The sequence below is a fragment of the Neoarius graeffei genome, chromosome 6, assembly GCF_027579695.1.
Source record: "Neoarius graeffei isolate fNeoGra1 chromosome 6, fNeoGra1.pri, whole genome shotgun sequence".
NCBI classification, from domain to species: Eukaryota; Metazoa; Chordata; class Actinopteri; order Siluriformes; family Ariidae; genus Neoarius; species Neoarius graeffei.
Genome location: NC_083574.1, coordinates 18,910,250 through 18,923,963, shown reverse-complemented (window position 1 = coordinate 18,923,963; position 13,714 = coordinate 18,910,250). Strand labels below are relative to the sequence as shown.

Below are 13,714 nucleotides of genomic sequence, written 5' to 3'. Positions count from 1 at the left end.
AAGTCAATTTAATCTATGTTTTTATTTACTGGTTTATTACTCTGTTTCTCTTGTGTAGATTTTGAGCATAAGATCACAGTGCAGGCCTCTCCCAGTGTGGATAAGAGGAAAAGTCAGGGCAGTGAAAGCACCACTCCACCAGCCAGTCCAGGTGTTATACCTCGCCTCAGAGCCATCCGATGTGAGTACACGTCTTATGGCTTCTCCGTCCAGCATTCACGTTCAGTTCAAAGTTCAATTTGAGCTCCAAACACAAATATGATGCTTCAGTTTGGTGATTATATGTATCATGATACTTGGATGTGGGCCAGAATTGTAATATGAAATAATTTGTAGGTCTCTTGGTTAAATGATTAAAGTACCGTATTTTCCGGACTATACGTCGCTCCGGAGTTTAAGTCGCATCAGCCAAAAAATGCATTATGAAGACGAAAAAAACATATATACGTCGCACCGGACTATAAGTCGCACTTTTTTGAAGGGTTATTCTATCCATAGAATCTGTGATTGTATCTGATAAGCGGCGCGTGGTTACTGCGCGACTGCATTGTTTATTTAATAAACGAACAGCTGAGCAGTGATAACGCGCCCTTTGCCCTGTAAGTAGCCTAGTCTGATTATTTTAAATATCTACTACTATCTTTAATACTATCACTATCGTTATTACTAATAGCCTATATTATTATTATAACTAATATTAGTAGCCTATTACTGATGCATTAATCAGTTTGCTTTTAGAATATTTTTACCGGTAGGGCTTATTATCGCCCCATGGCTCTTTCATCTTTGTTATTAAAGCTGTAGTCATCATCGAGGAGTGTCATTCTTCATTTTTGTCGAATTTTATTTCATCAAATCAGAGGTCAAGTAGGCTATAGGTATATCATCTCCAAAGACAGGTACGGTAGTAAAAACAACCGTCTAGTGAAAAAAAAAACCAACAACAACCGCTTTTAAATCCCCTACTTAAATCCTTAAAATGAGTCATTTAACTCATGTCTTGTGTGATCTGATCTCCAATGGTGAAATAAACCGGTTGTGATATGAGTACAGTCTGTTATTTTAGAAGATAAATGTAATATATAATTTAATATATAGACTAATAAAAATTAATATTTTATAATATAATATCACGACATATTACTGTCTGTAACTGTTTGTCACTAAAGCGTTTTCTAAGATCCTAATGTCTGATATTATTATTATTATTATTATTATTATTATTATTATTATTATTATTATTTTACACACACAATAAGCGCATGTGCGTAAAGTTATAGTAAACCATCCCCCGCCTTTTTTTTTTTTGAGTCGCCGGACCCACCCACCTCCTGCGTTCTGGGACCTCCCACTTCACAAATTAAGCACTGCCTAAAATCACTACATAACTTATTTAAATAACTATAGGCCTATCAATAATAATAAAACACAGGTCAATCAAGTTTATCAAGCTGATGATTTCACTCCAAATCAGCAAATCCATTGAATTCCTCATCCTCGGTGTCACTTCTGAACAACTCTGCCAACTCCAGCGGCAGACGAAGCGCCGTTTCCTCTTCTTCTGCGTGGCTGTCGTCAGACTCAGCATCAGCTCCAGTTATTCCGCGGTGGAAAAAAAAAACATATATACGTCGCACCGGAGTATAAGTCGCATGGCCAGCCGAACCATGAAAAAAAGTGCGACTTATAGTCCGAAAAATACGGTAATTATAAAAGTATATTTTAGAAAATAATGTACAGAATTTTCTACCTAATCCATAGCAACCAAGTCCGCCATGTCTGATGTTTCATCCTTGTTTTTTTAGTTTTGCTTTGAAGCAATGAGTCTAAATCAGTTAACAAGGACTGAAATATATAATTTATTATTATTATTATACATAGAGGACACTTTTTCAATGGAATAAAAACATGCATTCTATTCCCTTCTAGCAGGTTTCATTAATTTGGTTTGACAGCATGCAAAATTGTTAGCATATCGCTAATCCTATGTATATTACGTCATTCTACCCAGTGGAGAATGAGCATTGAATATGGTTCACGATATTGCATGGTTGTCAAGACAACATGACGGCACATGTCGGAGATGTAAAGCTTCCGCGCTAGCAAGCGACTGTGACAATTTGTAAATAAACATGGCTGCCACGCTTGCTTTGTTAAATACGGAAGAAAGATTTTGAAATTATTTTGAATGAGAAAGATATGTTGAACACACGAAAGGAATGTCAGGGTTCTAACTAGGCCTTTTCAGCGTATCGGGATGATATTGCTGCACCCACGATATTGCTGACATTGCTGTAAAAGTTGCTGTTGCACGAATAAAAAGACTTGTCATTCTTGAAAATGTGGTCTTTTTAAAAATTTTCTCTTGTTATCCCCACGCGGCAGCAACAACACACCGGCATGGGAATGTCCTATATTTGGACATACTCCACTCCCCGTCCATATCAGCGCCCAGTGCATAGCTACCCAAGTAGTTCCGTGTGGAGATTGTCACTGATCATGCTAGTCCAGTTTACCTCCTTATTTATGCTGTTTGCGGTAAAGTGCCATCTGTGTTAAGAGGTGCTTACATGCCATGCACATAATACATGCTGGTCCCCAGCAATTTAAAAAAAAAATTTATGACATGACACGGGGGGCGGCACGGTGGTGTAGTGGTTAGCGCTGTCGCCTCACAGCAAGAAGGTCCTGGGTTCGAGCCCCGGGGCCAGCGAGGGCCTTTCTGTGCGGAGTTTGCATGTTCTCCCCGTGTCCGCGTGGGTTTCCTCCGGGTGCTCCGGTTTCCCCCACAGTCCAAAGACATGCAGGTTAGGTTAACTGGTGACTCTAAATTGACCGTAGGTGTGAATGTGAGTGTGAATGGTTGTCTGTGTCTATGTGTCAGCCCTGTGATGACCTGGCGACTTGTCCAGGGTGTACCCCGCCTTTCGCCCGTAGTCAGCTGGGATAGGCTCCAGCTTGCCTGCGACCCTGTAGAACAGGATAAAGCGGCTAGAGATAATGAGATGAATGAGATGAGACATGACACGGTGCATTGAAACAGTCGGAGTAACGGTCAATAGAGGAAGGTACGATATGAGTTAAATCTGGATAGTCCTGTATTGTAATTGAATGGCTGAAGCTGAAAATAAAGCTGACACTTGGTGAACATCAACTAGTTGTTTTATTCTTATTCCATAAATATGTCATTAATATGGTTGAATATTAATTATAATAAGTCTTCAATCAAAAACAATCATACGGAAGCCGAGAGAGGCCCTTCATATAATCCTTTTTTTTTATTCACCTTGTTATCCCGAGATAACAACATAATTAATTCAGGATCTCGAGAAAACAACACAACTAATTCGAGATCTCGAGAAAACAAAACCGTTATTCCGAGATAACGACATAATTAATTCAGGATGTCGAGAAAACGACAAAACTAATTCGAGATCTCGAGAAAACAAAACAATTATTCCGTGATCTCGAGAAAACAAGACAATTATTCCGTGATCTCGAAAAAACAAAACAATTATTTTATGATCTCGAGAAAACAGCTGAGATTTCTAGCAGAGCTGCGCCCCCTGTGGGTCAGACAACGAAGACTTAGAAACTGGCGGACATGTAACAGAGCAGAAATGGCTTTTTACGATGCCTTCAGAGAGAGGGGGGCCAGTCTTCTGCGGAGGTGCCGCGGACTAATTTTGAAATTATCCCTTATTAAAAGACTTAATGCAATCTCTCCCTGTGTCAACCCCTGATCAGAATATTGCCTTATTAGGTGATCGATTATTCCAGACATTCTAATGACCAAAGTTGCGTCTATACAGAACGAGAAATAGCCCCAAAGTCAGCATATCACAAGTCTCTTGGTGCACCTGAATGAACCATTTCTCAGCTGTTTACTCGAGATCATGAAATAATTTTGTTTTCTCGAGATCTCGAAATAATGGTTTTGTTTTCTCGAGATCTCGAATTAGTTGTGTTGTTTTCTCGAGATCCTGAATTAATTATGTTGTTATCTCGGGATAACAAGGTGAATAAAAAAAAAAGGATCATATGAAGGGCCTCTCTCGGCTTCCGTACAATCACAACAACTTTTGGCAAAAAAAAAAATCTCATTAATATTACCCAGGCCTGGCCCTTACCAATTTCACACCCTAGGCAAGATTTTAGGTGGCGCCCCCTCCCCAACACCAGTTAAAGCCACTGATAGTGTACCTATACTAACAAGAAATGGAATAGCTTTGTCTTAAAACATTCTTTTATTTAAACAAAAAAATTGCACGTTCAAAATACTTAATTAAAGGCATTAAATAAAGAAATTGCACATTCAAAATATTTAATACTGAATTAAAGAAACAAATACAAAATATGAACTGAATATATGAAACATAATATAAATCTCATCTCATCATCTCATTATCTCTAGCCGCTTTATCCTTCTACAGGGTCGCAGGCAAGCTGGAGCCTATCCCAGCTGACTACGGGCGAAAGGCGGGGTACACCCTGGACAAGTCGCCAGGTCATCACAGGGCTGACACATAGACACAGACAACCATTCACACTCACATTCACACCTACGGTCAATTTAGAGTCACCAGTTAACCTAACCTGCATGTCTTTGGACTGTGGGGGAAACCGGAGCACCCGGAGGAAACCCACGCGGACACGGGGAGAACATGCAAACTCCACACAGAAAGGCCCTCGCCGGCCACGGGGCTCGAACCCGGACCTTTTTGCTGTGAGGCGACAGCGCTAACCACTACACCACCGTGCCGCCCCATAATATAAATGGCTTACATAAAGTATTACATTTACAGTACTCCCAAAATAAAAAATGTAAACAAGTGTTGTAATTCGTAAATGCAATATAAATAAGGCATTGCACAAAATAAGATATTAAAGAAACCAGTGTGCATGAAAAATACAAGGATTTAAATAAAAATAAAAAATATATAAAATTGTGATATTAAAAAGACCTCTAGTGGTGTTTTTTGGTACTGCCTTCAACTTCAACTATTGAAAAAAACTAAATGTAGAATTATGTACACTGATATAACGTTATCCATTGCTTTGCTGCATAGCCTAGAAAACAAGTGGTTAATGACGTTATCAATCATGGTTTTGCAACAGAAAAATAATATCGACATCATCTTTACTGAGTGTGACATTACCTCTGTCTTTGTCGCGTTTTTCCTCCTCTTTTTTCCTTTTCTTTCTCCCCTGGGCTCCTGACAATTTTGGATGTTTTGACATTTTTTCAGCTTGCATTAAAGCACGACCATCCTCCCCAAGTAGTAGTCTAGCATATGTAAAGCCTGGTCGGACGAGAGGGGGCGCCTTGGGAAAGTAACAGGTCTATTAATGATAATAATAATAATAATTATTATTATTATTATTATTATTATTATTATTATTTACTGAATTCCTCACCACCCACTCGGTGAGTTGCTTTTGTGTCTTCTTCCTTTACAGGAGAGAAAGTGTGCCATTTATGCTATTTGTAAAGAGAACACATCTGAGTGCTTGTTTCGTTGCCCTGCAGTCTGGACGCACTGAGATTGTTTCTTGTTTTCAATGCGTTTATTATATTTTCCTTCAGGAAGCTCTTCGCAACATGGTTGCTTGAATGAGCTGCTAAACTGTCATTTTAATGAGAACACAGATCAACAAAGCAACTTTGTTTTATTAAAAAAAAAAACGTGCCAGGCACCATTGGAATATCTCGCTGCGAAACGTGTTCGGTGCATAAAAGACCTTTACTTCAGCCCAGACTGCTCCAAGTACAGCCATATTCAAAACAAGCAACAGATCTATGTCAGTTATCTACGTTATGCAAAAACACTCTTTAGCCAACAACACTTAGGCTATTACATGGCCAAAACAGAGAATAGCCGCGGATGCGCACTTGCGCGCCCAAAGACACAGGGCGAACCACTGTTGAGCGCTTATTGTTTCATGATTAACAACCACCACCACACCCCACCCCACCCCACCCCGCTTTTTTTGACAAGTCACACCCTGACTACATGCTTTGTTGTACAATTAAATTAGGCTAAGACATTATAATGCTGACTCGTTTTCAGAATAGTGGAAGTCATAATTTTTCTCCCCCCGTTTCTGCACCCCTGGATGGACGCAGCGCCCTTAGCATTTGCCTATATTGCCTATGCCACGGGCCGGCTCTGATATTACCAAAAAAGAGTGACTTTCAGGGAGGCCTGCAAGCGCCAGGAAATGCATAAGAATGCATCTCCGAGCATGTAGAACCCATGAGCTTTCAGGAGTCTGAGGCAGCCCCTGAACCCCCGGTTGTTATTACTGGTGCCACTACGCTGATATTTTGGTCTAGTTAGAACCCTGGTATGTGTATGTACAATAATAATAATATTGGCCTGCTTTTTTTCGTGGCATATTAGATATTTTCCGTTCAGCTACTCGTCTTCGACTCGTTCAGTATCATGCTAGCTGAATGGAATATATCTGATATACCACTCAACGCCAGCCAATATTATTTAATTATAACATAATGCAGTAATATAATATAAACATGGCCTTTTTGACCTCCAGTGACCCCGAGTGATGGGAGGAACACTTGGGGGCGTACAGCAGTGTGTAAGAAAGAAGACCTGGCAGGGACAAAAAAGAAGGGCCGTACCTGGGGTCCCAGCTCCACTCACCAGCGGGAGCGGGTTGGAGGAGAAGAGAGGTACAACCGAATCCATACACAATGGCACATGCTCTGAATTCTGAACTCATTTCAAGCTATAAAGATAAGGCGTGTCCAAACTTTTGACTTGTACTGCAGTAAATGTTAGTCAAAGTTGCATGTTGGTTGCAGGTTAAAGTCACTTGGCGAGGGGAAGGTGTGGTCCTCCAGTGCTCCGAATCTGGGCAAGTCTCCCAAACATGTCCCTATCACAGGAGGCTTCTCCAGTCTCAATGAGATGGGTGAGTTCGGGTTCTTTCTCACAGATAACGTTCGATAAAGGTGTTGATTCATTTTCTAGAGCAGCAGCTTGGGCAGTAGTTCCAGCTGCAAAGCAGATCACAAGTTGATGTTAATGCGGTCAAACAGACTTGAAAAAAACAACAACGCAGATGTGACTGTTGATATGGTGACGTTATCTGTAAGGAGATTTTTGTAATTTGTGTAATTGTAATCTCTCATGTCTGTGTCTCTGTAGAGGAACAGTGTGAGGTCGAGGAGCGATTGGCTCCAGAGGGCAGTAGTAACGGGGCGACAGAGGATGCCAGCCACACATTGACAGGTGTAGGGCCTGGAGTAGGTTCCCAGGATCCTTTGCGGCGCTGCAATCAGAGGAAGAAGAGTGACATGGTCTTGCTAGGCTGCGCCTCCATCTTGGCCACCGTGGGCTTGGGTTCAGACCTGCTCCAGCTGGGACGGTTACAGGTGAAGATCTCTACTCTATAGGATTTAGATCTTGCTCACTTTAATCTGTATCGTCAATAAAAATGAACAAAATCTCACTTAGTTTTAGTGCCATAAGAACCACAAGAGGAGATAGTCAGTCGAGTACCAAGATGTTAAATGTTAAATTTTTCTTCAGGTTTGGTTGACATTATATTATTGGGGGAAAAAAAAACCCACCCAAAAATGTCAAATGTTTAATATTTGTTACAGCCATTCTCATTTCCAAGCCACATTTAAAGCAAGACGGCCTTTCGATTTCATAAAATCGGTGAAATTTAGTTCCCTCTGAAATTTGGTCACTGTGATATATGTTTATTTCTGTAATAAGTCACAAAATATCAGGCCATTCTGTGTCTGGGGAGTTATTTAATTTGAGCGGATTCCCGAGCAAATAACGTGCATGAAATCGCTCGCTTCGCGCAGTCAGGCAGACAGAGGAAGTCCGTGTGTGTGCACATGCGCATGTAACTGACAGTTACATCATTCTGTCGCTAAACAAACAGCTGATCACACCGAGGTGCTCGCTGACCGCCGATATTTATTAGTTTGGACTTGCGTTTCCTTTCCTTCGCAACATAACGTCTTTTCTTCTTGCTTTCCGTTATTGTAGTCGGTCTTTCACGTTTAGTTCGCACACTCACGTCCTCCATTTTTCTCTCCTGTTTCAAATTTGTATCCTGCAATGCCTTGTGGAAACGGGGGAAAGCCCACCACGTGATGCATGGCGTAGTATCTTGAATTGGGTCATGGTGAAGCAGGAAAAAATAGCGGAGAATTTAGGGCCACATGGCCCTAAATTCATTAATTGTTCTGTTTAAAAAAAGCTAATAAAATTAGAAGTCTGTGACTCGAATTCAGTGGCTTTTGGTCCACTAAACAAAAACAACTGGGTGTCGGGGAAAATTCTTTTTATGACCTACATTTGGAAAATCTGAAAGGCAGTCTAGCTTTAATCCAGTTAATCAACTGTTTGTAAATTCACCATTAAAATATTCATTTTAGCAACCCTCCTGTGTTACATAATGACCTCATTATGAATGAGTACACATTATAGTTAAAGACTTAAAGACTTCAGTTCATGTTTTATGTTTTGTATTCATTTATTGCCTTTTTTTCTTTTGACAATGAACCTTACAGGGTGTCGAAAAAGTCAGGAACGAATCAGAGTAAAACTAGATGTGTTTAACTTTCTATTTACTATTTAAAACATAGGGTGGCACGGTGATGTAGTGGTTAGCGCTGTCGCCTCACAGCAAGAAGGTCCTGGGTTCGAGCCCTGTGGCCGGCGAGGGCCTTTCTGTGCGGAGTTTGCATGTTCTCCCCGTGTCCGCGTGGGTTTCTTCCAGGTGCTCCGGTTTCCCCCACAGTCCAAAGACATGCAGGTTAGGTTAACTGGTGACTCTAAATTGACTGTAGGTGTGTGTCTCTATGTGTCAGCCCTGTGATGACCTGGTGACTTGTCCAGCATGTACTCCGCCTCTCGCCCATAGTCAGTTGGGATAGGCTCCAGCTTGCCCGCGACCCTGTACAGGATAAGCGATTACAGATAATGGATGGATGGATGTTTGAAACATATATTCTACATGTTCCCCCTTACACTTTACACTGTTTCTCAGCTACTGTATTGTGTTTTTAATGGATTTTGCCATATTTCCATTGGCTCCTGACTTTTCAGACATCCTGTAGAACAAATGACAGCAAATTGTTGATTATTAGCAGTACTTCCTGATGTATGAATGAATTGATGTTTACATATATTGTGTGTGTGTGTGTGTGTGTAGGTGAGTCAGGATGAACAGGATGCACGTGAGGAGCAAAGGAAAAAGAAGGAAGGTCTGTTTCAGCGCACAGGCCGATTCCGGCGCAGCACATCTCCTCCAAGCCGTAGGCTGTCCCTGTCCCTGTCCCACAACCGCCATCATCACGAATCTGCACTGCCCTGCCTGGACCCATCTCCTTCTGTCACACTCCTCTCACTCTCCTCTTTTTCTGACTGCAACTCCACCAAGTCCCTGCTGCCCTCGGACCCGGACGATCTGATCCCAAGTCCGAGCAGCACCATGCCCTGTCCAGCACCCGCTCTAAACCCCCTGCTGGACCTGCGAGCAGAGAGTTTCAAACGGGAGCCCAACCAGTCACTCACACCCACCCATGTCTCTGCCACCATGGCTGTGAACCGCGGGCACCGACGCACGCCATCTGACGGTGCCATCAGACCTCGTGCACAGACAGTGACAGGGCACCGACGCACGCCCTCAGATGGCAGCATGCCAATTCCTCCCATCACACCCACTAACGCATCACACACAGGTGAGTCAGCAGGAATCACTGTGTACTCAGGATGTAACACAGCAACACATGGTGAATCTACATCTCAGTATTCAGATGTGTATCTGCTCAGAGCACCAAATAACCTGAACTGGAGTTCACTGCCCAATGGGTTTGGCCTAAACTCAAAGGTTCTTTCTTTCTATACACTTTGTTTTCTTTCTTTCTTTCTTTCTTTCTTTCTTTCTACAACCCCGATTCCAAAAAAGTTGGGACAAAGTACAAATTGTAAATAAAAACGGAATGCAATGATGTGGAAGTTTCAAAATTCCATATTTTATTCAGAATAGAACATAGATGACATATCAAATGTTTAAACTGAGAAAATGTATCATTTACAGAGAAAAATTAGGTGATTTTAAATTTCAGGACAACAACACATCTCAAAAAAGTTGGGACAAGGTCATGTTTACCACTGTGAGACATCCCCTTTTCTCTTTACAACAGTCTGTAAACGTCTGGGGACTGAGGAGACAAGTTGCTCAAGTTTAGGGATAGGAATGTTAACCCATTCTTGTCTAATGTAGGATTCTAGTTGCTCAACTGTCTTAGGTCTTTTTTGTCGTATCTTCCGTTTTATGATGTGCCAAATGTTTTCTATGGGTGAAAGATCTGGACTGCAGGCTGGCCAGTTCAGTACCCGGACCCTTCTTCTATGCAGCCATGATGCTGTAATTGATGCAGTATGTGGTTTGGCATTGTCATGTTGGAAAATGCAAGGTCTTCCCTGTAAGAGACATCGTCTGGATGGGAGCATATGTTGCTCTAGAACCTGGATATACCTTTCAGCATTGATGGTGTCTTTCCAGATGTGTAAGCTGCCCATGCCACACGCACTAATGCAACCCCATACCATCAGAGATGCAGGCTTCTGAACTGAGCGCTGATAACAACTTGGGTCGTCCTTCTCCTCTTTAGTCCGAATGACACGGCGTCCCTGATTTCCATAAAGAACTTCACATTTTGATTCGTCTGACCACAGAACAGTTTTCCACTTTGCCACAGTCCATTTTAAATGAGCCTTGGGCCAGAGAAGACGTCTGCGCTTCTGGATCATGTTTAGATACGGCTTCTTCTTTGAACTATAGAGTTTTAGCTGGCAATGGCGGATGGCACAGTGAATTGTGTTCACAGATAATGTTCTCTGGAAATATTCCTGAGCCCATTTTGTGATTTCCAATACAGAAGCATGCCTGTATGTGATGAAGTGCCGTCTAAGGGCCCGAAGATCACGGGCACCCAGTATGGTTTTCCGGTCTTGACCCTTACGCACAGAGATTCTTCCAGATTCTCTGAATCTTTTGATGATATTATGCACTGTAGATGATGATATGTTCAAACTCTTTGCAATTTTACACTGTCGAACTCCTTTCTGATATTGCTCCACTATTTGTCGGCGCAGAATTAGGGGGATTGGTGATCCTCTTCCCATCTTTACTTCTGAGAGCCGCTACCACTCCAAGATGCTCTTTTTATACTCAGTCATGTTAATGACCTATTGCTAATTGACCTAATGAGTTGCAATTTGGTCCTCCAGCTGTTCCTTTTTGTACCTTTAACTTTTCCAACCCCTTATTGCCCTTGTCCCAACTTTTTTGAGATGTGTTGCTGTCATTACATTTCAAATGAGCCAATATTTGGCATGAAATTTCAAAATGTCTCACTTTCGACATTTGATATGTTGTCTATGTTCTATTGTGAATACAATATCAGTTTTTGAGATTTGTAAATTATTGCATTCCGTTTTTATTTACAATTTGTACTTTGTCCCAACCTTTTTGGAATCGGGGCTGTACTTGTGTACTTCTTTTTATACACTTCTTTCTTTCTTTTTCTATATACTTGTGTACTTTTTTATACACTTTCTTTCTTTCTTTCTTTCTTTCTTTCTTTCTTTCTTTCTTTCTTTCTTTCTTTTTTTGTGTACATGCTGATGATATTTTGTGTTTTCCCTCAGGTTCTCGTGACACTCTAGATATCCCTCGTCTCCCAGACCCATCCACAATCTTTCCTGCAGTGCACCGGCGTAAACCTCCTCCTTCTCCAGAATCCCAGACCGGAACCCTCGAGCGGCCCAAGACGTTGGAGTTTGCCCCCCGACCACGCCCCACCCCGGCCCGAGCGCGTCCAGACCCGTGGAAGTTGTCGTCACTGTCCCGAACGCTCAGCTCATCTCCGGGGAGCAGCTGTGACAGTCCACTAGGCTCTGGGGACAGCGGGGTCAGCGCGGGAGCCACCGGTGGCCGCCAAACTCTGCTGGACATCGACATGGAGGGGCAGAGCCAGGACAGCACGGTGCCTCTCTGTGGGCAGCACTCACAAGCAACACTGTGTGGGCAGCACTTCTCATAAAATCCCAGGAAATCGCCATTATATTCCAGGGCCACCTGGTCTGCTTTACATGGCCAGTATATTCCCTAGGAACAAAAGGAGCCATGAAAGTTCTAGCTCTGTCCTGTATATGTCATGGAGGCCATTGTGGTTGGGGTCACTATTAGACAGATACCACGGCCAGAAACCGCGGCTTTCCTGTCACAGTGAGTGTGAAAAAAGAACTCGACAACAAAAGAAGAAATCACCTGGAGGGCTGTGGATTATTTTTCATAGCCGCTGCAGTGAACCACAGTCTCAGAGCTGGAACACTTTTATGAGCTTCATAAAAGTAAAGGTCAAGTCCTACTGCTTGCATCATTCCCCCTTTAGATTGTTCAATAAAACTTTTTTTTTTTTAAATAATAACCAGGTAAGAAGTATGTGATGAATTGCATTGGCAAAGCCATTCCTTTGACACTGTATTTTCTGGACAATAAGTTGCTCATAGTATGAAGACAAACCTCTATGATGGTGTATTAGGGCCAAAAAAACAAAACAAAAAAAACCCCAGAGCTGAAGCAAGACGTAATATTCTGGAAATATTCTCAAAGAAAAACCTCAAAAATTCCGAGAAAAATCTCAGAAATTCCCAGATTAAGAAGTTACAAATTTATGAATTTTTGATTTTATTTTTCTTGCAAATGTATGACTTTAACCTTGGAAATTTCTTTTTTTTCCGGAATATTATCCCCTGCCTCAGCTGTTTTGCTTTGTTTGTTTATTTATATATTTATTTCTTTTAAACCTATAATTGCCTTAATACATTGTCATAGACCTTCCTTATTTATAAAGGGAAAAAATATATAAACACACTTAAATGTGCTATTTGAATCACATTAATTAATAGATAAGACATTTTAATTTGACAAATAACTGTACTTTAAAATGGCACACACAATAAGACACCTACAGTGGTGCTTGAACGTTTGTGAACCCTTTAGAATTTTCTATATTTCTGCATAAATATGACCTCAAACATCATCAGATTTTCACTCAAGTCCTAAAAGTAGATAAAGAGAACCCAGTTAAACAAATGATACAAAATATTATACTTGGTCATTTATTTATTGAGGAAAATGATCCAATATTACATATCTGTGAGTGGCAAAAGTATGTGAACCTTTGCTTTCAGTATCTGGTGTGACCCCCTTGTGCAGCAATAACTGCAACTAAACGTTTCTGGTAACTTTTGATCAGTCCTGCACACCGGCCTGGAGGAATTTTAGCCCATTCTTCCGTACAGAACAGCTTCAACTCTGGGATGTTGGTGGGTTTCTTCACATGAACTGCTGGCTTCAGGTCCTTCCACAACATTTTGATTGGATTAAGGTCAGGACTTTGACTTGACCATTCCAAAACATTAACTTTATTCTTCTTTAACCATTCTTTGGTAGAACGGCTTGTGTGCTTAGGGTCGTTGTCTTGCTGCATGACCCACCTTCTCTTGAGATTCAGTTCATGGACAAATGTGATGGCATTTTCCTTTAGAATTTGCTGGTATAATTCAGAATTCATTGTTCCATCAATGATAGCAAGCCGTCCTGGCCCAGATGCAGCAAAACAGGCCCAAACCATGATACTACCACCAACATG

The 13,714-nt window shown here is 41.5% G+C and overlaps 1 protein-coding gene across 1 annotated transcript in view; it reads left to right on the top strand.

Annotated features, from left to right (window-relative positions):
• map3k10 (mitogen-activated protein kinase kinase kinase 10) overlaps positions 1–12,684 on the top strand; it is a 95,706-nt gene extending 83,022 nt beyond the window's left edge. Inside the window, exons 6-11 of the mRNA XM_060923386.1 lie at positions 59–181; positions 6,556–6,694; positions 6,827–6,936; positions 7,173–7,399; positions 9,202–9,730; positions 11,706–12,684. Of these exons, the coding sequence (XP_060779369.1) occupies positions 59–181; positions 6,556–6,694; positions 6,827–6,936; positions 7,173–7,399; positions 9,202–9,730; positions 11,706–12,100 (1,523 nt within the window). The 3' untranslated portion in view covers positions 12,101–12,684. The remainder of the gene's footprint in view (positions 1–58; positions 182–6,555; positions 6,695–6,826; positions 6,937–7,172; positions 7,400–9,201; positions 9,731–11,705) is intronic.
• Positions 12,685–13,714: the final 1,030 nt, after the last annotated feature.